Source organism: Amia ocellicauda, chromosome 19, assembly GCF_036373705.1.
Source record: "Amia ocellicauda isolate fAmiCal2 chromosome 19, fAmiCal2.hap1, whole genome shotgun sequence".
Classification (NCBI taxonomy): Eukaryota; Metazoa; Chordata; class Actinopteri; order Amiiformes; family Amiidae; genus Amia; species Amia ocellicauda.
In genome coordinates this window covers 19,450,493-19,475,635 of record NC_089868.1, presented here as the reverse complement: position 1 = coordinate 19,475,635, position 25,143 = coordinate 19,450,493, and the positions used below count along the sequence as shown (strand labels likewise).

General features: G+C 42.5%; 2 protein-coding genes across 3 annotated transcripts; one reads left to right on the top strand and one right to left on the bottom strand.

Annotated features, from left to right (window-relative positions):
- Positions 1–688: 688 nt before the first annotated feature.
- prg4b (proteoglycan 4b) lies at positions 689–8,266 on the top strand. Its single transcript, XM_066692551.1, has 13 exons — positions 689–819; positions 1,024–1,114; positions 1,648–1,764; positions 2,063–2,182; positions 2,757–2,924; positions 3,846–3,968; positions 4,095–5,135; positions 5,451–5,534; positions 5,968–6,104; positions 6,272–6,428; positions 6,545–6,658; positions 7,042–7,167; positions 7,719–8,266. The coding sequence occupies exons 2-13, from the start codon at positions 1,039–1,041 to the stop codon at positions 7,823–7,825; spliced, it is 2,370 nt and encodes a 789-aa protein (XP_066548648.1). The 5' UTR covers positions 689–819; positions 1,024–1,038; the 3' UTR covers positions 7,826–8,266.
- Positions 7,858–25,130, bottom strand: LOC136714922 (nucleoprotein TPR). Of its 2 annotated transcripts, none has more exons than XM_066692549.1 (51): positions 24,932–25,130; positions 24,186–24,290; positions 23,830–23,903; positions 23,615–23,711; positions 23,306–23,409; positions 22,977–23,141; positions 22,778–22,870; positions 22,607–22,687; positions 22,177–22,264; positions 21,917–22,057; positions 21,694–21,788; positions 21,320–21,517; positions 21,107–21,214; positions 20,781–21,010; positions 20,417–20,580; positions 20,135–20,271; positions 19,514–19,662; positions 19,178–19,340; positions 18,919–19,053; positions 18,664–18,804; positions 18,393–18,552; positions 17,935–18,101; positions 17,591–17,743; positions 17,255–17,371; positions 16,871–17,074; positions 16,587–16,774; positions 16,315–16,462; positions 16,047–16,184; positions 15,699–15,830; positions 15,311–15,441; positions 14,922–15,132; positions 14,662–14,808; positions 13,854–14,052; positions 13,576–13,769; positions 13,349–13,422; positions 12,929–13,131; positions 12,552–12,836; positions 12,224–12,372; positions 11,980–12,060; positions 11,640–11,837; positions 11,392–11,523; positions 11,056–11,146; positions 10,755–10,942; positions 10,532–10,597; positions 10,342–10,433; positions 10,038–10,144; positions 9,684–9,782; positions 9,098–9,254; positions 8,830–8,954; positions 8,420–8,518; positions 7,858–8,092 (listed from the first exon to the last, which is right to left on the bottom strand). In XM_066692549.1, the coding sequence occupies exons 1-51, from the start codon at positions 25,080–25,082 to the stop codon at positions 8,037–8,039; spliced, it is 7,110 nt and encodes a 2,369-aa protein (XP_066548646.1). In that variant the 5' UTR covers positions 25,083–25,130; the 3' UTR covers positions 7,858–8,036. The 2 variants fall into 2 exon arrangements, with proteins under 2 accessions (XP_066548646.1, XP_066548647.1); XM_066692550.1 differs by having other exon boundaries at positions 9,684–9,746.
- Between the last annotated feature and the right edge of the window lie 13 nt (positions 25,131–25,143).

Genomic DNA, 25,143 nt, shown 5'->3' with positions numbered 1-25,143 from the left:
GTATTAGAACTAAGAATAAACTTAAACTTAGATAACATTATATGGATTGTAGGGGCTGCAGGTATAGTCAGAACATGTAAGTTTTCAGGAGTAGCCAAGAAGTAGTCAAGGATGGTACATTGCTGATATTTCTAGGTATTTTGTTCCAGCATCCCAGTAACATTCAGAGACAGTATGGGGAATATATAAATAACTTTTCTGAATTTGACTGTGCACTAAATACTACCAGTTACAATTTTCTAGTGTAGATTGAAAAAGCTGGTTAATTAATGCAAGGCCCACTTAATGCACTGGATTATCTGAGTTTATTTAATAGCAAAATACTACCTTTTAATATAATAATAATAATAATAATAATAATAATAATAATAATAATAATAATAATAATAATATATATATATATATATATATATATATATATATATATATATAATGAATGAAACTGTAGCTAAGACATCTACTAAGAATGATTATAAATAAGCAAATAACTTTAAATATCAGGGCAGTAGGTCATATTTCTAGAACATTTAGTTTTACAAAAGTGAAGAACGAGCCTGTGATTTTACAGATTACAGGATAAACAGATGTATATTGGCTTATTTCCAAATGTTGCTTAAGAGTAGCAGAATTAAAAGAAAAAAATGCAGTCTAGGATCCCTTCCTGTATTTGCGGAGTGAGTCTGTGTTCCCAGCCTGTGCATCATTTGCGGTTTCATTTCGCTAATTCGAAAGACAAGCCCTGTCAGACAGATCCAGCCCACCTCAGAGCATATAAAATCACCAGAGAAAAGCTAGGTGAGCTATCGGGAGATTAAAGAGGTAAGCATTTCAGTTTGGAGATTGTTGCACTGTGATTAATGTGCATTTTAAAATGTATTTTACATATAAATGATTAAGATAAAAATAGATTACATGTATTTGCTGTTGTATATAAACATAAAACATAGTGTATATGCATTTGTTTTGCATATCATATTTAAACTTGGGTTTTCTTTTGTTTTCTTCTAACTTTTATTTTCCCAGCAGAAGAGATCAGAAATGACCAGTTCATCTGTACTCACTGCCACTGTTTTGGCAATTAGTTTTGTTCTTCTTTCTTTCTCTGCTGCACAAGGTAAGAACTGTAATCAATGTTAAGACTTAAAGTTGTGCTGAAATGTTAGCTTAGCTCCTAAATGTAATATTTTAAATTACAGATTCAGAAAAGGAAGAAAAACTTTTTTTGAAGCTCCACAATATTATTATTATGATGGAGTAGTGTTGCCATTGTGGGAAATTATGTTTCAAAAGCAGAGAGAGGGATTTTCAACCAAAGTCCAGTGCATTGAACTCATTTCTGGGACTAAGTAACTAATATGTGCACACTTTACAATTCACACAAACACTCTTGTATATACATAAAGGAAGATTATTAACTTCTAACGTGTTCTGGAACTGGTTGCTTCATGTCATTCATATTCTTCTAAGTAACGGTTGTGCTGGTAGGGGGCTGAAAACTTAAAAATGGAAAGACAAATGATGCTAACGGATAGTTGTAATTGAAAGAGGTTGTTCACAGTGTAATTCACCTGCCCAGAATGGAGTTACTGTCTTTTCTGGAGGTACAGGCTGTTTCCTAAACTCGATTTAATGTTCCTCCTCTGACAGAGAGCTGCAGTGAGCGATGTGGAGAGTCGTATTACAGGGGCTATAGCTGCCACTGTGACTATGAATGTCTTGTGCATCAGGAATGCTGTGATGATTACTACACTCAGTGCACCACAAGTAAAGCTTTTTAATCTGTTTGCATTTGTTTGAGAGTGCCATGCAATGGTAAAGAGCATTTGTATGTAAATGTATGTCTCAGTCTATGAAAGAAAAGGTTTATCCAGTAATGTACTCAGTAGTTAATTATTTTCAACACAGGTTAGTGAATTACAAACTGATCAATAATACAGGACAGCATACAAGCACAGCAACAATGTGAAATGACCTTTTATGAGTTTTTAAAAGGCAGAAGCTCAATGTAAAAAATGTGTGATGCTGGTTCTCTCTGAAATAAAAGCATGTGCTTGTCTTTGAGGTGGCTCTTGTAAGGGACGCTGTGGAGAGACCTTTAAGCGTGGCAGAGGGTGTCACTGCGACTCTGAATGCTTGCAGCATAAACAGTGCTGTCCTGACTACGAAAATCACTGCACAACAGGTGAGGTGCTTGCCTTGCTACCTGGATATACCTTTTCATGGTACCTGAAAGAAGTGGATAGTTAAATACTTGTAAGAATGAATGTAAAAGATTGTCCCCATTGGTCTGCGGAGTGTCAGTGAATTCATTTTGGATTTAAAAAATACACATTACCAAAACCACTGATGCTACACCCACAATATTGCCAGCGACAAGTCGAAGCACCCCCACGGGTTCTCCAATAACTTACATTGCAATTATACATTCGGTCAGTGTGCTCCAGGATGAAGTCAAATTGGCACTAATTGGTATATCTGATGGATTTAATGTCTCCTGGAGTAATTTGGCACTATCAGCTGTTAACATGTTCATTAACTATAGTTTACATCATGTAAACTGTTTAAAGGTCTATTTTTATTTTACTTTATTGTATTTATGTATTTTATTTTGTTGAACGTTTGCTGTATGTTGACCAGTCTGTAAAGCGCTCTGTGGCTACCCTGTGAAGGGCGCTATACAAATAAAAATGGATTGGTTGATTGATTGATTATGCAGTACTCGCCAGTCTGATACATTTCTCTCTATTGTCATTTAGAGGCTCCTCCTCCTCCTCCTCCTCCTCCTCCTTCTAAACCAACGAAGAAGCCGGCAGTGAAGCCACTCCCATCACCTCCAAAGCCAGCGCCCACCGTCCCCACCAAGGCCCTGAATATTCAAGCAGACCCCAACAGTGAATCCTTTGAGGATGAGGAATTAGTCAAAGGTGAGAGGTTAATGAATAACGAACAATAAATTAAGCGTAAGATTGCTGTCACATGTCTTTAATGTTAATTATGCTTGAAGAATACAGCTACAGGTATCATTATAAGGTTACATTTTATTTAATAGCAACTTTATAATGGACTTGCAGTGGAATATATTAATATTTAATATCATACTATAACGTAGTTGCTTAGGTCCATATTTTCCAGAAGGGATATCTATGCAGCAAATATTACTTAATGTACTTGGCCAATGTGGCTGCACAACTCATACTAACTATGTAAATCCTTTTCAGACTTAATTGTAGAAAGTTATGAAAGATTGACTCTCACACATGAGTCATGGACGGATCACTGGAAATGTGTGAGAGGATGTAGGAACAGCCCCTCTGTGGGAGGCGAGAGATTGATGTGCTTTTGGCTGAATATTGCGGCAGCACACCAGGGAATGCAAAAAATTATAAAATTACAAAATTCTTATGTTTAAGTTTTGAGGGGCAGGGAATATTTTTTTTCCAAATTTCTCCTCACTGACACAGGAGAAGCAGAGTATTTGCAATACTTCTCCTAGTGTAACAGACTTTTATGTAACATCTGCAGTGTTTTAAAATATCAAAGCCTAAATCTGTGAGTTTACAGTGAAGACAAAAAACAGAAAGCAAAATAATGAGTGATGATATTTAGTTTGATCTGTCAAAACCATGTGCACAGGCTGTAACCTGTTTTATTATGCAAACTACTGGCATAATGATTAAGATTGAATATTTTATGGTTAAGGCTGGGTACAGAATTAAGACAGATTAAGTATAAAAATACTGACTAATCTGGAGAGAAAACTATTCAGTAAATCAGACTGGGGATTCCATTTTAGTTTCTATTAGATGCTTTACTGATGCTTACTGTGTTTTCATCGATCATTTCAGATTTATCTGACAATCAGCTTCTTCCAATATCCACCTTCCCCTCCGCTAGCAAGATGGCTCCTACAACAGGCACTACGGCATCCTTAATCAACATGAACCCTCTTCTGGAACTGCAAAGAGATGGTAGGTCTGTTTTACTGGGGATGTGAAAAAGGTAGACAGTAGTTGTCAGTGTGATTACCGGTCTGTAATTCACTGTTTCACAATGCAGCTTTTTAAATACTAAAATATTTTAATTGTCTGCCACAGAGTTTCCACCTTCTGCAGATTTCACTACAGCACAAGGTGATGTTCAGCCCTCTCATCTAGATGAGGCATCCCAAATCACTTCTACAAGTCCTTCTGTCACCACTAATACCCAGAACCCACAGTCTACGGTCCCTACGGAAGGTTACAGAGAGGAGAAACCCTCAGAGAGCGTGAGCGGATACGAACCCTTACTGACGAACGCCCCTGAACCTGCTGTTACTGCCGCTTTCTCAATCACACCACAGAGTACTATTTTCACTCTGAATCAAGGCACTGTAGGACATCAGGACATTTTACAAGACGCCTACAAACCTTCTGAGAGAGACGTTTTTTCAACAGGTCCAACTGAGACCTCAGCAGCTACTAACAGTGTGACATTTACCATCCCAGGCTTAATCCGTCTTACCATGAGTCCGTCTTCCACCTCTACAGAGCCAGCATCATCTCCTGAGGGCTTTTCTACCCTTCAATCTCCCCTCATTGGTGAAGATTTTGCAGGACAGGCAAGGATCACAATAACCCCTGCTACAGAAAGCGAGACCTCGCCAATTACTGTCACTCAGTCATCTGACCGAAAGACAGAAACTAGTTCTACTCCAGGACTCCAGACATCTACATCTGCCACCGATTCTGCCAGAGCAGACACACCTAAACCTACTGACCCTCTCATCGGAAGCATATGGGAGACAGTTGCTGCAGTTGGTAGTGATATTACACCGCTCATCCAGACAACCGCCCATGTTTTGCCCATTTTCACTACAGGCCAAGAGATGGTTTCAGAGGAACCCGGCAGCCCCTTGTTTCCAACACTCTCTGATGGTAATGTTGTCACTCAAACAGTTGGTCAGACTGCAATTCCAACACCATTACCTGCAGATTCAGTCACGCTTACAGAAGGAACCCAGGATGCGTTAGTGCAAACTGAACCTTTGAGGCCCGGCCTGTCTCCAGCAGTCCCAACCAGCTCTGATACTTCCATCACTCTGATGGCTAACCCGGAAATCCTTAGTGCCATTCCCTCGAAGAATCCGCTGTTAATGGGTATGAACTTCAGTTATTTCACAATTACCTTCTGGGATTTATGTTGTACTCATACAGCTCTGTGATGGTAGTCTTTAACTGGTGATCCAACATCTACCACTGGGATTTAAGGAAAAAAAGCTATGGGAAAAAAAATACCTTGATATTAATATGACTGAGGTTATAATCTCATTAATTATTATTCAGAATCTCATGGGAATTTGTTTCACTGTACATCAAAACAAATGGAAACATCTTGGGGAGGCCTTGATAAATAATAGTATATATAGTATAGTATAAATACATGTATTATAATCATTTTACCCTTTTCTCTAGATAAAAATGAAACCAACCTATGTAGCGGTCGTCCATCCGATGGGATGACAACATTGCAAAACGGAACAATTTTTGTTTTCCGAGGTAACTTCCCATTAAACTATTTCTCTCAATGCAGCCTCATATTTAGTTTTAAGCCCCATTCTGGGAAATTCCAAACACTTTTCTGTGATTTCTGTGGAATGTGTAATATATACAACTCCAGGGTGCATGAGAAGCCCGGTGTTAATTGTACAACAAGGTCTATACATCAAACACATGGATACCAAGGGCCGGATAAAATCTAAACTTTGACCCGGAACCGAGTATAGTTCTGTAGTTTTCTATTAGTGGGTGGGTCAAAGTTTTGATTTAATGCGGCCCCAAGTAGATTTAAACACATATAGACATGTCATCTAAGAACAGTAATGAAATAAGGACAATATACACACAATAGGTGCGATCTACTAGTTAAAACCAGGGTGTCTATGGGACATGGTAATAATGGTCTCTAACACATCATTTTCATTGCCATCAGGACATTATTTCTGGCACCTTAGCTCCAATGGCGTTGCGGGAGATGCTCGCCTGATTACAGATGTGTGGGGAATTCCCTCTCCCATTGACACAGTTTTCACTCGCTGTAACTGCCAAGGAAAAACTTTCTTCTTCAAGGTAAACATTTTAAGTTTAAAATGTCAAAAAAAAATCTAAAAGATTGATTTGTGTACAGCACTATCAAACTCCAGGCTTTCAAACCCCAGAATTAATTGAATAAAAATATAAAAGTGAATACAAATATGGGTCATACACTTACTGGTCTTTTTTTTGTTCACATAAAGGACAAGCAGTACTGGAGATTTGAAAATGGGAACATGGACCCTGGTTACCCTAAACTAGTTTCCATAGGGTTTGGAGGGATGTCTGGGACAATAAGTGCAGCTTTGTCTGTGCCTGCGTTCAGGAGAAGACGAGAAACCGTTTATTTCTTTAAACGAGGTAGTGCCCTTTAAACTCTGTGGATATGATTTTATTCTAGGCTCTGTGGATTTTACAAAAAAGTGCTTCTTGTCATTCCTTCCCGTGACTTCCTTCATTACTTTTTACTTTTTTAGGAGGCCTGGTCCAAAAATATTCTTACAAACAGGAACCTCCCAAATCCTGCAGCAAGACTCCAAGCAAGCAGTACTCCATCTACAACGTTCGGACTCGGACAGCAAGACAAGCAGGTAAGGGAAATGCCAGTTTGAGCAGAGGAGTTGTTCATACAATAAATTTGAAACCAATTCAAAATGCATCTAAAAATAAAATAAAATGCAAAATCCATTTAAATTGTTCGTATAATAGAAGACGCACAGTATGTATAGATAGAAAATAAATTTAACTATAGATTTAGAAATGGGGAGATCTTCATTGAAGTGTCAACAAATATCTCATCCAGCAAAGGGCAGCAGTCTCAAAGCAATACAAAGTGATGTTCAGTTGTACAATGTTGATATGAATTATACAAGAAATTGTCAACCTGTTGTCCACTTTCAATGGACACAAAGAGGAGATGCGATCAGGTGACATGGAAAATGTGTTTTTGACATGTTTACAACTTTATCTACAGTCTACCTGAGCAATGAAATCAACATTAAACTGAAATGGAAAGGTTTCCCCTCAACAATCACTTCAGCTTTATCTTTACCCAACACGAAGAAGCCAGACGGATATGACTATTTTGTGTTTTCTAAGGGTAAGTTTTCACAACCAGATAATAAACATATATTGTGGTTTTATACTATAGATTTATACAGGTACATTTACCATGTCGTTTCCATGAAGACAATTTACATATTTTGTGTTGCCTGTGTTTTTGGAGTAGACTGAAAGTGCAGCATGTTGGCAGTGCCAACTCTTCAGTGGCCGTCAGACACAATTTTGACAGGAAAAGTAAAGCCTTATGCTGAAGTGATTCAACAGTCTAGTCATTCGGTCACTAAAGCAACACATCAGTAAACTGCAGGGTTGTGTGTGTGGATATGAAGCACTCAAGTTTGTAGCTCACAAGAACCCAGAATGGAACACTTTAGCCTAGTTACATAAATACTTAAGCAAGAAAGAAGTAAAAGGTCAGTAGATTGAGCTAAAGACATCTAAGTTACATATTCTGTGTTAATAGCATATAAAATTTCAAGCACCATTATAGAAATATCTTCCTTCCTAAAATGATAGAAGGGACCCTGAACTAGAAAATGTTAAATGACCAATATGTACACTTTCAAATAACACTTCTACATTAAACAGCAAAATACTACAATGTTAAGATTGATGCCGACCAACCAACTCTGACCTCTACGCTGACTTCTGCCACACAACAGGACACTTCCAAGGACTGGTACAAGTGCCCATAAACAATCAATCACGATGAAGAACTTTCCAAGGCTTGCTTTCAATTTTTTTTATTAATAAAATGAAACATTACATTGTAGGGATTACTCACAAACTTCAGAAGTACAAAACATTCAATGCTTTAAGCACATCTAAGCTGATCTCCAGAAACTAGAAAATGATTGTGAGTGTAGGTAGCTGTTGACAACTGCAAGCAGTGCAGATGGGAACGCATTAACTCATGTTTCCTCTGGTGAAGCGGCCTCGTCCTCCCATCACATGACTCACACCTGCAGTGCAGATAGAAAAAGTTCACTGTTTGAATGTGTGCATCTGTATAGTAGCACATGGTTGATGAAAACACCCAGCAAGAAAATGTAAGTTTTCCTGTAAAAACATGTTTGTTTAAGAGTATTTAAAAAAGTTCCCCATTTCTAGCTTCATTAAACTTCAATGCAATCTTATTTCTCCAACTTGACTTAATATTTTTCTTTAAGTTCCCAATCAATGATTCTTGATTTCATCCCATCAATCATTCCAGAATTTGTATTCAACAGAAAGGGGTTAGGAGGACAGGTGGGTTGGTCTGGAATCAATTCCCAACAGAAGCCTCTCACCTCTCTGACGGGTGATCTGGCGGCCTCTCGCTTCCGTCCTCATCGGCTGCGGCTGTCTGTTCACCAGCCTTAATGGTTTTGGCTGACTGCTGCTGGTGTCTGGAGATGAGAGAGAAAAGATGGTTATTTACACATGTTGTTCAGGCAAAACCTGCTCATTTACCAGTCAAACCCTTACAGACCGATCTCCTTTAATCAGACTAGTTACTAGTCGGTTTAAACATGAAAATCTCTGGAGTTACAGATGGGGGAGTGTTTCTGTATTTCAGACTACTGTAAAATTTTGAAAAACTAACCAGAACATATTCCAAGTTTAGCTTTAGACTCAGAATCAGGGAGAAAAATTTAAGTTGTAATAAATAATCCACTCACTGCACTTGGAGTGCCTTCTGGGGGAGCTGGATAATTACCTGCGGAGGAGCTGCTAGAGGGTGGGTCCTGGCTGGTGGAGGGGAGATTGGCATCATCTGATGGTTGCCCAGACTCCTCCATCTCAGGCTGGCTCTCAGACTCCAGGGAAGCCTCCGCACTGGCCCTTTTCAATAAAGCACAGCACTTGTGAGACACACACACCCCAGAAAACAAACCACTCCATCACACAACGACACCCAAACATCAATTTGCAAAAAAAAAACGAATAAAAGCTTAAAAGCATAATAAAAATAAATCTATGAATACCCTTCATTCTCCGCCTCCATGAACACCTCGTCCCCATCGTCCCCCTGTCCAACCTCCCCGGGGGCGGACAGGCCGACCGCAGACGTGGTGACCATGGGCACCGACTGAGAGGCGTTCTCAGACACGTCCGAGGGGTGAGACTCGGTGAAGACCGTCACTGAGGAAAACAAGTGCAGTGTTTACTCCCCTGCGCAAAATTAAACGTGATCACTGCGATGAACACAGACACGCATGGATAAAATGAAGACAGCTAGAAAAAAAAAAAAAAATGAAATGAAGTGGGGAAAGCAAGAAAGTGAAACCTAGCAGTACAGTTTAATAGTCACAACAAACGACAATTAAAAATGGCCACTAATTAGTGAAACTATAGTTCACCAATTCCAATTCCACCTCTAGCCACTTCATACCCCACTGAGCTGCTCTGAAAATGCATCTACAAGGGCAAGTGTGTGCATCGTGAGTTGCAATGTGAAATTGCCTGTCTAGGCACCAAGATTATACAGTGAAATAACCATACGATGGGAAACAAACATCCAAAAAAACACAAAGATGTGTAGTGAGCCCATGGGACAGGAGGTGGTCTTACCTGGGGCGGCGACCTGCAGTGGGGTGGTAGGAACACTGCGTCCCCCCGACTCCTCCTCGTGTGCTGCAAGGAACAGGGGAGTTTCGTACATTCCTAGACCTACAGAGCGGATTGTGTTTATAAAGGTGACACTTCTTTAACTTATAACTCTAAACGCGTGTTGCAAAATGCACTTCAAACAGTCCATTCGCTACATTAACCACTTTAAACAGTTTACAGCTTTTGTAACACATTGAAAATGCATCCCTTGTCATTGACTTTAAACATACGTAACCAATAAATAAATAAAACCAGTGCACATCTTCAAAGGTTTTAAACAGAATACCAAGACTGGTGATGTGATGGTTTATGTACCTCCTTGAGAAGCCAGCTGTCCGAGATCGGAGTGGCTGGAGCTGGCCTGGGCCATGTCTTCAGGAGGGCCAAACCTGAAGCGCGGGACACCAGCGACCTGCGGAGAGCTGAGAACAAGGGGCACAATAGTTAGCACAAGCAAACCGTAAACTATTAGGCCATAGAACATAGGATTAGATCTGAAGCAATTCAAGACTATCTATAGATTCCTGGATATGCTGCTGTTATCCACCAAGTAAACCCTAAAACCAAGCAAGATATTAATACATCCTATTTTTGTTTTGGTAAGAGTGAAGACACTCACTGAATTGCTTCTGCAAAGCCATCTGTGCGATGAGGCACGACCAGCGTTGGAGTGCTGGGAACCATTCTGTCGTCATCATCAAAAAAGTGTTGCTGCGGGAAAACGAATTGAGAGTGAGTAGTCCATCTCATTAACAGTCATTGGGATGGGACGGATTAATTCAAATAAAAACACCAGAGTAGTTTCTCACCATGCTGCCAATTCCGGGTGTCAGCTGAAGTCCTCTGCCCACAGACTGGCGACGCATAGGAATACGCTGTTGGAAACGCAACACCAATCACCATTATATTCTTCATTCAAGAATTACTAAGATAACTACATTTGTTTGCATCCAATTTCAGATTTTCATCACTTTATATTTGTTTTCTTCATTAAATATCATTTACGGTATGAAATGGAGGTCGGGTTTGTACCTGAGCAGGCGGTCCCAGCTCCTGTGCCGGAGCCTGGATGGTGAGCCGGGGGGGCAGCGGGTGTTGTGTTCTGCGGGGGGATTGCGGTGGGCGGTGGGTCTGGCGCTCGGCGGTGCCGGTGGGTGCCTGCTGCTCCCTGGGGAGCTCGCTGGAGAACGTGGACTCCGTGGTGCTGCTGCTGCCTTCACCTGATACGGACAGCAAGCGAGAACTCAATGCACGGCAAGAGCCTTTCTCCAGAAGGCTGACTGCTCAATGTCACTTTAGACCATTTTTAAGTGCGTAAAAGTCAACTTCTTACCACTGTTCTGAGAATCAACCACTCTCTGGCTGGTCTCCGCTGCTCCCAGACTCTCCTCAGTCTCAGTGCCGGGGTCCGTCGCTTCGGCTCCCTGTTTGTACAAGAACACAGCATTGTTTAAAAACTTCTTTTTAGATCTTTTGTCAAAATCTATAGTTGTCTTTGATTCAACTACAAAGATAGTGTTTAAGGTCCAATTCCGCTATCAGGCAGGTGCAATAATTGTTCAGAAACATCAGCACTGACTTTTTATTGAAGCAGTTAATAAGATTGAGTTTATATGTACAAGAAGCATTTTTTAACTTTTCGGCGATCCTTCACGCATTTGAAGCTCACCTCAGTGTCGTCTCCTTCATACGGCTCATCGCCATCAGCGCTGCCACTGCCCTCATTGCTCTCCTCTCCTTCATCGCCCATACCCGTGTCCCCATCTTCATCATCCTCTTCCTCCTCCTCCTCCTCATACTCCTGCGGGAGAGTATTAAAGTCGATTAAAATAGTACAAATAAGCTGCGATGCACCCTAACGGGCCGTCAAAGTTGGACAGTTCTTCCGTGAAGCAAAGGCCTAACAGTCGGGCTCACCTGCTCTCCTTCCTCTTCGTTCTCCTCCTCCTCCTCACTGTCACTGTCGGTGTCGATGACGATGACATCGTGCTGCTCCTCCAAGGAGTCCTGCGGGCCGAGCTGCGACTCTGGGGGCTGAGCGACCAGCTCCAGGGGAACGGACTGGGCCATCGACTCACTGTCCTCTAACACGGGGTATTCCTCGTCCACAGACACCTGCATTGAGGACAAACCCAATCGCCGCGGTGTTAACCAATTACTTTATCTAAAGTGCTGGTTTAGTTACTGTGGGGATAAAAAATTATATATATATTGCTGTATAGAAGTCAAGGACATGTTTCCCTTCACAAGCTCTTACCTGGCTGGGATCCTGGGATTCCTGACTCTCTGCTGGAGCCTCCACTTCAGTGTCAGTACTTTCTTCTACCACAACTTCTTCCTGAAAAGGATGAAAGAAAGGGAATGCTGGAATTAAGCAAACTTTAGCTAAACATGCATCTTCTCCAGTGATTATACTTGCAGCCTCATGTCTGTACCATCGAGAAAATGTTAGGCGTTAGGTAAGCCAGCCAACACAAACGATCCTGAGATGTTACACTGACCTCCGGGCCGACTCTTTGGATGATCCGCAGCTTCTTTGGAATGGGTGGATCCGCAGGGTCTTCCTGCAGCCCCTCGGTGTTGTCCGGAGCACTCTCCTCCTCCTCTTCACGGGGCCTCTTGGGTATGGAAGTGCCAGGTGTAGCTGAAACTATAAGAGGGAGATTTCAATTTAGAAGATGCACACGGGACTCCACTTTTTGAATTATATGAACAAATCATGAGCACTTTAACATCACTTACACTTTCTAAAATGAATAGTTTATTCCCTGTGAAAATATTTGTGTATACAGTAGCCAGTTTACTGAATATATCGAAGGGAGTTCAAACCTGTGCCGAAGACAGCTGTGGAGGTGGAAGGCCTCTCCGTCGGGGCGCTGGGCACGGCTTCCACCATGGGGGGCGCTGGTTCCTGACTGGCTGGCTCCACTGGTGGGACGCTCTGCTGAGTGGGCTGCACGAACGCGGTGGCCTGGGTCGTCTGCTGCTGCTGCTGGACTGTGAGGATGGGCTGGGAAAGAGTGGTCTGGACGTTGGGACTGGTGGAGCGAACGGACCCACTGGCGCTGCCAAAGACAGTCACGTGCTCCACGGGCACTTCGGAGGACTGCATCGCTGAAATCACAGTACAGGGTTACATAGCATGGCTTTATCCCCATCTCCCCTTGATTTCTAGAATGAATGTCATACGGTAACAAAGCACCTACCTTCCTGCGTCTCCACCTGAGTGGTGGGCATGACTGTGGCCGTGGGTGTGGTGGTGGGGGTGGTGACCGTAGCAGGGGTGATCATGGGCCGGATGCTGGCTCTTGGCGTAGACTTGTTGCCAGGAATGGCTGTGGTTTTGCTGGGTGTTGCGACGAGGGGGGTGGGCTTTATGTTGGCCGTTGGAGGCTCTGAAGTGCTAGCGCTATGATGGGGAGAAGGATTTTACAGTGTTTTACAACTCAGAGCAAGGAAAGCAACTGCAGCTCCTGCTGCACAAAAGCTTAAATCAGACTTGTACAAATGGGCTGAAGGACTCTTAAAATGTAATAAAACACCAAAAGACACAAAATGTAACATGTTGAGATACACTCGTCCATAAAACATGCTTATTGCAGTGGAGCAGGACAGATTGGGATTACCTTCCCCTTTCGGCCGCTGGTGTCGGCTTCAGTGTGATCTGTCTCTGTTCGGCTGGTCTCTGCTGCTCTTGGGCCTAGTGGGAAAAACAAATGTCACCATTATAACACTTGTGCCTAAAATTAAAAAAAACAACAAAAAAAAAGCTAGAATCTAAGGAGATGGCTTGTTGGTCTAAGACATCCCACTGTGTGTCAGAGGGAGACGACCGCAAGGCCCGGTTGAATACCTTGCTGGGCGGCTCCTGGGGCTCGTCTCTCTGCTCGTTGTGCCTCTCCTGCTGCTCCCGCAGTTCTCGCAGCTCCCTCTCCTGCCGGCATATGCGGCCCTCGTACTGAGACTTCAGGGCGCTCATGCGCACCTCCTGCTCCTCCCTCTGCTGCTTCAGCTCCTCGATCTCCTTGGTCAGCTGCTCCTTGACACCTTGAGATGCAGAGAACCGAGAATAAGAGACCACTTTTCAAAAGACCTCCTCCTCGTGAGGGTTCATCGAGAGAGCTTGCTTACCGATGAGCTGGTTGATTTTCTGTTTGGCCCCCATGAAGGCTTTCTTGGTCTTCTCCTCTTTCTCCGTTATCTGCTGCCGGAGCTGCTCCTCCTGAGAGCATTTCTCCTGCAGCTCCTGTTTGAGGCGGGCCAGCTCGGGCTGCAACTTGTTTACCTGCTCCTGGACACTCTTCACCTCGGCCTCTCGCTCGCTCGCCAACTAAGAACAGACAAGCCCGTTAAACAATCTGTGGTAAGCAGAATTGTAAAATGCACATAAAATGCACAGTAATACTAGTTTACTCTGGTATTTTCAGTAGGAGACTGTTTTATTGTGTTTCTGTTACAAACCCAACAAAGCCTGATGTGTTGCAGATGACATATTCAAATGACATCATGCAAAACAGGGTAATAACACAAACACAATAACCAGATGACGGAAAAACACCAATTACTCATCTAATTGATTCGCTAGGGAGTTGTTAAGATTGTTTTATTAGGCTAATTTCTACCTTCCCAAACTAACAGACAGAATGTGAAACCCATCATCAATAAAATAAATTCTGCGGTCTCCATTAATTAACTAAAACGTGGAATAACCCATGTGCTACAGCAGCTCTGCTTTCCCCATTATATACGTTCCTCACCAAACAACTTATGCAATGTAAGAAGGACCTGCAGGAGATGGGGGGGTGAGAGTTTAAAGAGAGGGTGTAACACTTAACAGCATTGATAGTTAGAGACATATGTTAAGGTAGTTATTTCAGTTATTAAATTCCTTTCCCCCAGCGCAGCAATACGCCATGTGATACAGGCTGGTCCTTCTCACCTTCTGCAGACTCTCAACCTGCCCCTCCAGTTCCTTGGCCTTGTTCTCCGCTTGGCTCAAAGAGTCTTTCAGGGCCTGGATTTCCTGGGCTGAAGCCTGCTGGGCCTCCTGTTCCAGAATTGGTTTGGTGGCAGCTTCAGTGACCAGCTGTTGAATACAAATCATATTAGAGAGCCATATTCCTGAGGAAAAAAAATCATATGGAATATTTTCTATCTTTAGAAAACTAAATTAGCCACATTTCTGTTATAGAGACGTACCTTATCATGCTGCACTTTGAGCTCTTCATATTGAGTCTTGTATCTGCGACCAATCTTCTTCACCTGGGTAATAGTCTTAAGTTTCTCCTGAATGTCCAACACCTTGGCCTCTAGCTCCTTCTTAATGGACTCCTTATCTGCGGTCACCTTGCCCAGATTCTCTCTCAGACTGTGCACTTGGTTCTGTGATGTCGTCAAGGAAGCGTGTGTTCTGGTGGAGAGAGACACATAAAAACATCACAAATGTTTCTTCAGACTGAAGACGGCCGGATGATTGCTTATTGTGCAAAGGTCCACTGGGGTTTGTGGGAGCGACAGGGTTGGGAAACACCAGTTTAGGTAATGGGATAAATCAAGGCTTTTTAGATTCCCCATCCCGAGAGACCAACCTCGCAATCTCAGTCTTGAGCTTGCCTGTCTCTTCAGACAGCTGCTGAATGCGCTTCAGATGGGCTTCCTTCTCCGAGTGGAGTTTCTTGTACTCTTCAGGATCAGTGTCCTTTTGCTGGCTCACCAAATGCTATTAAGAGAAGAATAGTATGTGATTTAATCTGAATGTAAAAATACGGTTTATTCGAACTTCTTGAAGACTTTCTACATTTCTGAAGAACAAAAACATTATAATAGAAGGCGATAAATGTATCCCGTCTTAGTACAGTACTGATCGGATGCTATGTTATTCAGGTCTTAATCCCATTCACTAGCAACGTGAAGTGTGACTGTTCGAGTTAGTCCTCGGCGAGATAGACTTAATTTAGAGGTGCAGTCTGTGCTCACCTGGGTGCGAGCTTTCCATCGCTTGATGTCCTCCTCCAGTAGCTTCTTCTCAGCCTGGAGCATGCCGCTCTTCTCACTCAGCTCAGCATTCGATTCCTGCAGAGGCATGATGTCCGCCTCAAGCTTTCGCACCTGGGAATCCAATCACCAGTAAAGATCAGCATAGAAGTTCAACAGCACCAAACCACCCTTTCAGCAGATGATTGAAGTCTGAAACCCCATTAAGGATTACAGTTCTAAAAAAAAAAAGTCCAACTGTGTTGTCTCATTTCAATACACAGGGGGTTATGGGTAATTCTAACTACCATTGCCAAGCGTGTGGAAAAACATTGCGGCTGCACAACAGACCTTGGCCTGCGTCTGCTGGAGCTCCTGTTCCAGTCTCTCTCTCTCCTCACGAAGCATTTTGTTGGTCTCCACAAGGACATTCATCGTCTCGGTCTTCTTCATGAGTTCCTCGTGCTGTGCTAGCGTTTTAGCCGTTACCTGTAACAATCAATTCAGGTTTTGTTTTGTGAAGCTCCAAATAAACATGGCTACCCACTGTAGGCAGCATTTAACAAATTGATCCGTGTTACTAGGTCTATAAAAAGGACACGGATGCCCTGGCTCCCACCTGCACTTTCTCCCGCTCGGCATTGAGACTGTCCTGCAGTTCCTTGAGCTCCCTCTCCAGGTGCTCGACTCGCTGCCGGTAGCGCAGGCTCTCCACCTGGGCCACTTCAAATCTGGTCTCGGCAATCTCCTTCTCTCGCCGCACAAACCTAAAAATATAATTAAGAATCAAAAGGTAAAACAAAGGAAGATTATAAAGTTTATATAATCCATTAGCAATATTCAAAACATGCAGCTTCAGTACTACTGGCAACCTGCAGTGACTTTCTATACCTGAGGATCTCCAGGATCTGCTCGTGGGACTTGCCCTCCTCGCCGAGGGACATGTTCAGTTGGCTGTCCTGGGCCGCCTGCTGTACAGACGCCACCATCTTGTTGCCGATGCTTTCAATCTGCTCATGCAGCAGGCTGTTCTGTTTCTGGAGATCTTCAGAACGGGACACCAGCTTGGATAACTCATCCTAAACAAAGGCAGAGATTAGACAGGATCTAGCAGATACATTTCTAGTTCACACACCTCCTTCAAAAATGAAAAGTTGCATGGAATCAAAAACTACCTTCAGCATCCTCTCTTGCTCCTCCCAAGAGACCTTCGCCTCCAGCAACTGGGCACTGGCTTTCTGTGCCCTCTCCTCCAGCTGCTGCCTCATCTGAGAGGTCTGGGCCACCTGGGCCTTGGCTGCCTGTAGCGCCTCCACATCGGCCGCATGCAGCATCAGCTCCCGTTCGTACTTGTTCTGGGCCTCAGCCGCCAGTTTGGCCTGGAAATAAGTGGATAAATCAGTCAGTGGCCAAAAAAAAAAACTAAACAAAAAAAGATTGGTAGTTGAATTATGAATAGTCCTGCAGCATCAGGAAGTGACTCTTAACTTCCATAAAATGGAAGAGAACATCTGTGGACAATGAGGCCAGGACCAGCAGGCCTACAGAGAGTGACCCACCTGTTGCTGGCTGTCTTGGGTAGCCTGTTGCTCATTAGATGCTGCTAGAGCTGCTCTCTGAAGGGCGTCCTGGAGCTCGGCCTGGATATTGCTGAGGTTCTTCTTCAGCTCATTCATCTAACAAGAACACACGGTACAAAAACCAATGAAAAAATAAAGGTAGGAATTACTTGTATAACAGTGAAAGGATAGTTGGCACTTCAATAGGATGTATAGTTCACAAAATTTACTAATGAATACAGGAGAAATTCATATGTTATTAATCAAGTTTCAGTTGTAGATGGAAAAGGACTGCCCCTCCCTGGTCGGATGATATGGTCATTGAAAGTTTCTCACCTGCTGGTCCAGATTCTCAATGGCCTTGCGCTTCTCTTCCTGCAGGTCCTGCTTCTCTTTCTCAGCCTCCACCAGCTTCTTCTCCAGCTGCACATGGTACTCCTGGGCCTCTTTCAGATGGGCTTCGATGGTGGAGCGAGCCTCTTCGGTCACCTTTATAGACAGGATTGAGCTCATCGTCAACCTTACAACCAGGGTACATTTTCTAGATTGGCTCAGAATTTGGGATTCCAAAGGCTACTTTAAAATTTGAATTTGTTGGACCAGCCGCTAAGTAAAGGCCTTCCAAATCCAGAACAAAGCCGTAAACAAATGGCTTCTGTTGTGTTCACACCCTCGCCTACCTGTTTCTCCTTGTTCAGGGACTCCTCCAGGCTGAGCACCATGGCCCTGTACTGCTCCACGTTACTGGTGGCATTTTTCAGGCGCTCTCTCAGGTCTCCGTTCTGCTCCTCTGTCTTTTTGAGGCTTGAACGCAGTTCTTCAGCATCACGCTCTGAACCACTCTCACCTGAGAGCAGAGCACAGGTCAAACAGTCAGTGACCATCCCAGCTGTCAGAACTATACACTGATTAAAAAAAAAAACCTGTTCTACAAAAATTCTAATTGCAACACATTTCATAGCGTACACTAACTGCATAAGGCCTTCTCTAACATTTGCAATAAAATCCATGTAAATTCTCAGACCATAATTGAAAATAATGTTGTCCATGGAGGAAAATTAATATAGTATTTACATTTCCTAATTATAGATGCAAAACAACCAAACTGTAACCTTGAAAGAACCTCTGATTCGAGTACCTGAGCGCTTGGTTGCCTGCGAGGCCAGCTGGGCTTCCATATTGCTGAGCTGCTGTCTCAAAGTACTGATCTCCTGCTCAGCGTTCTTCAGAAGCTCCTTGGTTTTCAGTTGCATGGAGTTCTGGGTCTCCAGCTGTTTCTTGGCTTCCAGCAACTGCAGCTGTAAATAAGATGAGTTAAATAGTCCACCTCGTGAGCTGAAATCTACTGTAGTACAGTTGCCGAAATGTGTTGTGTTTAAAGTGTCCACTTAGGTCAAAGCTGTGCTTACATCTTGGTTTCTGCCCAGTAAGTGTCTCTGCTCCACCTCATGTTCCAGTTTTTTCTTCAGCTGGGAGATCTCCCGTTCCTGTTTCTCAATCTGGTTATTGAGACGCTGTTTGGTCTCTGTCTCTGAGCGCTCCAGTGTCAACTGGCATGACAAACAGCAGCAAATGGTGAAAGTTATGTTAGTATAGACAATTAAAGTGGTTAGTGTAAAAATAATTAAACACCAGGATGAAATGCATAAAGAAAGTAAACATACCTGAATTGACTTCAGGTTAGTCAGTAGGAGATTCTGTCCTCGTTGCTCAGCAAGAATAGACTCCCTTTCCTGGTTCAGCCTGGACTCCACAATCTTCAGCATGTCTCGCTCCTTCCTCAGGTTTTCATTTCGGACCTAGAAGAGAAATTCTTAGTATTTTCTCACACTAAACTTGCACATGACTAAAAAAAAAAAAAAAACTAATCAGTCCAGTCTCAAAGAGGCACATTTCTGATTGCACATGAATAGGACCACTTACTTCTGCTACAGCCAGCTTCTCATTGACACCTCTCAAATCCTGTGTCATGGTGTGGATTATCTGCTCTTGCTTCTGGGTGGTAGTCATCATCTTCTGACACTTGTCCCGCAGGGAGGCGATCTCACGGCGATATCCATCCACATTGTCCTGCAGCATTTCATACCTAAATAATAAAATAAAAATTAAATCTCTGATTCTAGGTTATCTTTTCATGAAAGAGATGTATAACATGGAGACAAACGGGTAGAAACATTTTTAAAGAGTGCAAAAATGTGTCAAGGTGTAAAATCCCTTTAAGGGAAAGCAGTTTTACAGTTTGAGTTTCAATTTGCCTACCGCTTCGAGGCAAATTCCAGCTGGGTGGAGATCTTGGCATTCTGGGAACGAACTTCAGACACTTGCTCCTGTAACTTTTCATTCTGTTCATTAAGCATCTTGTCATTTTCAGCTTTCTCCTTCTTGTATGTTGTGAACACCTCTTGAAGCTGGGAAGAAATGTACAACAGTAAACAAACGGTTTGCAAATGTTATTTCACTGCAAGCAAGAAACACTGTTGCACATTGTACCTGAATGGACATTTTGAAAAGATATACATACGTGTGTGTGTATTTATATACACATACAGAGAATGTCAAATGTCTTGCAATTTGGGCGAAAGCATCATTAAGCTCAACAACATTTCTTATACAATTAGAGGCACCATTCACATGACATACTACCTTATAAAATCACACATAACAATCACACACTTTCACACTATTCTTTACAGTGGAAAAAAACATTTATTTTAGTTAAATGTATCACCTTTCTCTGCATCTAAAATATTTTGGTTCAGGATTCACTGTAACTGTCTTAAAGTAGAAATCGATCTGTGTTGTGTTTTCATGCTGGTTAAACGTAACCAAACTATTAAAAACAAATGGGATGACATGTATAGTTTGAAATGGATAGACCACCTGTTTGAGGGCTGCCTTGGCTTCCACTGCCTCTGTAGACTCAGCTGCAGTGGCCTGGGCAGGAGTGGACACGGTGGGAGTGATGGCCGGGGAGCGGCGCGGGGTGGACGTCAGAGAGAACTCCTCTTGAGTGAGAACTGCGAGCAAGACAGCACTCCTCAGAACTCAATTTTCAAAACTGATTTTCAATCCCAAACTCGATTGTGACATCACCCACCATGGAATCAAGTTAAAGAACTTACTAGCACTATTTCTAAGATTGGGGAGGTTCAATTATCTCACCTTGGACAGGGAAAGTCACTCCAGTTGTCTGTGCGAGCAAGATGCGATACATGTCTCGTTGACGCACAATGGACTCTACTAAGTGCATCTGGTGGCTGCGGGCTTCCCGTAGTTGGTCCAACTCACTCTGCGCCTTGTCTAAACTCAGTTCCAGTTCTGTTACCCTAAGTTGGAAACGAAAAAGGATGAATTTTGTCATTTACATTTTTACTTAATCATCTCAATGACATGGGTTAACTTAATGTCACATGACAATACCAGCCTAGTGCATTGTTTATTATGTCTCAGATTCCATCAAAGTGAATGCGACAAATAAACTTCTAAATCTAATTATCCTAATATCAATTATTTTCACAAGACTTACCTTGAAGAAGTGGTTTCCATCTCCTCCTTCTCCCGGGCCTCTCCCAGCTCCCGCAAAGCCAACAGGAGACGCTGGTTCTGCTGCTGCAGCTCCTCGATGTTACGGAAGGTCACCAGTCGCTGGGATATGACCTCGGAGGAACTGCTGATGTCAGCAGAGCTCACCTCCTCATCCTCACGGATTACATGGTTACCTCTGGCCTCCTCCAGCTCAATTAGCAGCACTCTGATCTGTAGAAAAAGTTGGGAATCAAATTGGTAATTATTTTAGTAATTGCATTGTAACCATAAAGACAAATCACTACATATTACAAAAAAATGGCACACCTGCTGTGACATATCAGTGAGCTGCAGCTCATGCCTCTGGTTATCCCTCTCCAGCACAGAGGAGCACTTGTTCGCCTCATCGGTTTCTTTCTGTAGCCTATGCATTTCCTATAGTGAGACAAGAGAAGTAATTCAAATTAATTATAAAATAAACTAGCAATTCCCAGATCTTTCCAATAGTTTAAATAAATTTCCCCCAAAAATAAGTCATACCCTTGTCGTTTGCTCCAGTTTCGCAGAGAGACTTGCGACCGATTTCTGCATGCGCTCGTACTCATCCTGCTGGCGTTTCATAACAGGCGCCTTGGCCTCCATCTCCTGCAACATCTCGTTCAGGTACTTATTCACCCGCTTGGTCTCCAGTTTCTCCAGCTGAAGCTGATCCTGTGCTTCAACATACGCGTTGTAGAGCTGCAAGGCCAGGCGGGATACAAACCAAAATGAGATGTTGACTCCCGAAAGATTGACAGACTTAAAGATTCTTGTCCATTATGGAATTCTTTCAGTAAGGATTCAATTGTTCTTAAAATGTAGCAATCTAATCCAAGTCCTGAATGAGAATGTCACTAAATGCGACTAATTGTTACCTCAGTAAGTTTCATCCCAGGCTTCACTATTTTAGCCACGGCTGCTGCAGTCGGAGACAGAATGGTCAACTCCTCTTCACTAAGTGCAGCTACACCTGTAAAACAGAAGTACTGTAAACATACCACGGAATACATTTCATTCTAATCACTTACAGATCGCAGCTATGCTAATTACAAACAAAACAGCTGTGAACTTTCTGAAACTGTCCGATGGATACTTCACCTTTGCGTTTGGTATCTGACAGCAGTTGATTGGCATTTTCCAGCTCTTTCTCCAGATTTCGGATCTTCTCTCTCAAGTCTGTTTCGGTCTTCTCATTAGCACTTTCCACTTCGAGTAACCTGGCCTCTGTACTTTTGTTTGCTAATTAAAAAGAAAAAATAGGAGGTAGTAAACTGCAAACATGGTTTAAAAGATCTTGATCAAGTAAATAAAGTACAGATTTGCATTAAAACAAACACTAGGCACTTCATGGTCCTCACCTTCACCTGCTTCCTTCAGTAACTTGTGAAGCTCCTCCACAGCCCTGTTGAGCTCCTCGCTTTTGGATTCTGAATCGGCTGCTGCGCTCTGCAGGGAGAGGTATGCAATTGAAGCAAAACACTTTTTAAACTGCAAACATTGTCAACTATTGAAGAGTTCTCCTATTGAGCTTAAATTGTGTATACTTTGTGTTCAGAAATTTGAAAAGTTTAAAGGGGCACTCTTTACATTAAAAACAAAAACAGTGACAATCAATGCTTTTGTGCAAAGGAAGCTAAAAAACAAAAACATGTCATTAAACACTCCACGAATTGTTTGTATATTCAAAATATCAAATATCAAAATACTTGTGATGAAATTCAGTCAAACAACAAAACAAAAACAGCCACCAAATTAACAAAACACAAAAGCATTTAAAATTTAACTTGCCTTGTACAAATTAGAAAGCTTAATGTGAGCATTCAGTTCATTGCTGAACTTCTCCTCCATGCTGGCCTGCTGCTCCTTTGCCTATGACAATATAAAACAGTGGTAAATGGACTTTCTAGATGTCTCCCTTTTAATCAAACCATTCACACGTAGATCAAGAAAAAGACTAACCTCTTTCAATTTGCTCATCAAGTCCTCTGCCAGCTTCTGGAAGTTCTCGTTAGAGGCCTTTAAGGTGCTCACTTGTTCTAGAAGTCTTGTCACCTGAAAAAGTGAATACGTAAAGTACACCGGGAGGGGAATGCACATACCTTTAATTTCTTAAAAACAATTCACCTATAATGCACATGAAACAAATCCATATTCATACCTCGTCCTTTTTGTTCTCCAGGTTGCACTTGAGCTCCAGGATCTCATTGCCTTTCTCTCGTGCGATGGAGAGCATCTCATCGGTCTTGCTTTTCAGCTCCGTATTCAGCCAAGTACTCTGACTCTGAAGCAGATCCTTCTCTTGCTCCATCCGCTTCTCCCGGTACTATGGAGGAAAGAAAAAAAAATGCAGTGTTGTAGCAGATGTTTATCTGGTCTGTACCCATTTCTGGTCTCATAATTCAACAACACAGCGAGAAATCAAGCTGTGTAAGTTTATCATGTAAAAAGCCAAAAGTCCACTAACAGACAAATGGCTTCAAGCTTCACCTTGATTGAAACCTCTGAAGACTGGAGCTCATCAAGCTTCAACTGCAGTTCCATCTTGGCTGTGTTGGTCTCCACCAGTTTGTCATTGAGACGCTTCAGGTCCTCTGTGAAGGAGAAAATGTGAATGTTATTATTTTAAGGAAACTTTCGAATTAGTAAATAACCATAAAAGATATCACAGGTTTTATGCCTGTAACTATCTTTTTTGTTGTTGTTGATAACCAGTTCAAATGTAAATTCAGATTTCAGGTTCTGAGGAATCCGAGGGCAAGGTGTGAAGGGAAATTCATATGATAAATAGTCCCATACCACTTAAGTGCTCCACTTCCTGGGATCTTTTCTCAAGTGTTCGGACCAGTTCTCGCTTTTCAGCCTCCAACTCATCTTTACTTCTTGAAAGCTGACTCTAAAAATTGAATGCAAGATGCCTTTCATTAAGTGTCATTATTACAAAACATGAATTTATCAAAATCTCAGCAGAGTATCAAGACCTAAAACAAACAAATCTATACATGGGACTTTACCAGTTGAGCAGAAAGTTTTTCTTCAGATGTTTCATGTTCTTTATTCTTCTCTCTCAGGGTCTTCAATTCCTCATCTATAGGAACATTTCATTAACAAGATTTAAATAGTAAAACTCCATGGCTACAAATGCTAACAATCTACTTTCCAAACTTATCAAAATAAATTGCACAAATTACAACACTTTGCAGCTGACAAGTATGTAGTAATCTTCATAGTAAAGTACAATGCTCCGTATTCATGTATAAATTGTGTAGCAGTGTCACAGTTCAGCAAAACCAACAGCCATCATGATGCAGCTCAGATAATAGTATTGGTAGGTAAACAAAGCTTGTCAATAAGAAACCCTTGTACTTACTAAGCTTACTCAGCTCCTCTTGGAGGTTTTGGCGTTCCTGGGTTTCAGACACCAGCTTCTCCTGACTCTGTGACACCCGTTTCTCCAGGTCCAAGTACTGGATGTCTGTATACAATAGGAAACAACACATTGATACTCTACTGCATAGAAATGTTGGTGTGCAAAGGGAAACCGAGTTCATTGACATGTATACAAGTTTAATACCCAGCTAAATTACTGCATACTTCTAGACTGGATGGTTTTATTTAGAAAAAAGTCCAAACCAAAGTGGTTTGCCTGGCTATAATCACACCCCGATGTCTAAGATATTACGAAACGTCTTATTTGATGGTCAGAAAGCATGCCCAGCATTCAATATGCTCAAATGAAGTTTACCTTACGTTACATTAACATGCAAATAAAAGGAAATCGTGATGGATCATACTTTTCCCTCCACCGCATTGGAAAACATGGAGCAACAGTTTCCTAATTCAGCCTTAATCTGGGTAAATTCCCAAAAGAGCCGAGGCCCGGATCCTGCTCAAGTCAGCCATGTTAAAAGCACGCAGTTTTAAAACAGGTCCTGTACAGTGAGGTGTATTTACCGACAATACAGCATTATACATTCAAAACTACACTCGATCGCCATTCAAACTTCAAAGGGGCTGCCCAAGACTTGCATTTAGCCGATATTAAGGCTACCCCGGGTGGTAAAATCGTGCGTGATGAAGTGATCAATACAAGTCTAACTGCCCCCCCGCTCTTACCGCTGTCTGTTTTAAAGCGCTCATGGCTGGACTTCAGGGCATCGATCTCACACTGCTGGTCCGACAGGGCCTTCTCCAGCTTGCTCTGCACGGCTTTGGGCAGTTTAGTGAGCTCTGCCCGCTCAAGGATCTGCTGCAGGACCGCCGCCATCTTTCTCCTCCGCGCACTGAGCGGCCGCTCTTCAACAAATACCGCCGGCCCGAGTCGCACT

What these genes read in the sequence shown, in the direction of transcription:
- prg4b (XM_066692551.1), top strand. Translation starts at nt 1,039, where the DNA reads ATGACCAGTTCATCTGTACTCACTGCCACTGTTTTGGCAATTAGTTTT. An exon ending in CTACACTCAGTGCACCACAA is followed by an intron (nt 1,765 to 2,062) that starts GTAAAGCTTTTT and finishes CTTGTCTTTGAG; the next exon opens with GTGGCTCTTGTAAGGGACGC. An exon ending in CGTTTATTTCTTTAAACGAG is followed by an intron (nt 6,429 to 6,544) that starts GTAGTGCCCTTT and finishes TTACTTTTTTAG; the next exon opens with GAGGCCTGGTCCAAAAATAT.
- LOC136714922 (XM_066692549.1), bottom strand. Translation starts at nt 25,082, where the DNA reads ATGGCGGCGGTCCTGCAGCAGATCCTTGAGCGGGCAGAGCTCACTAAA. An exon ending in ATGGAAACCACTTCTTCAAG is followed by an intron (nt 20,581 to 20,780) that starts GTAAGTCTTGTG and finishes TTTCCAACTTAG; the next exon opens with GGTAACAGAACTGGAACTGA. An exon ending in CTAACCTGAAGTCAATTCAG is followed by an intron (nt 18,805 to 18,918) that starts GTATGTTTACTT and finishes TTGTCATGCCAG; the next exon opens with TTGACACTGGAGCGCTCAGA.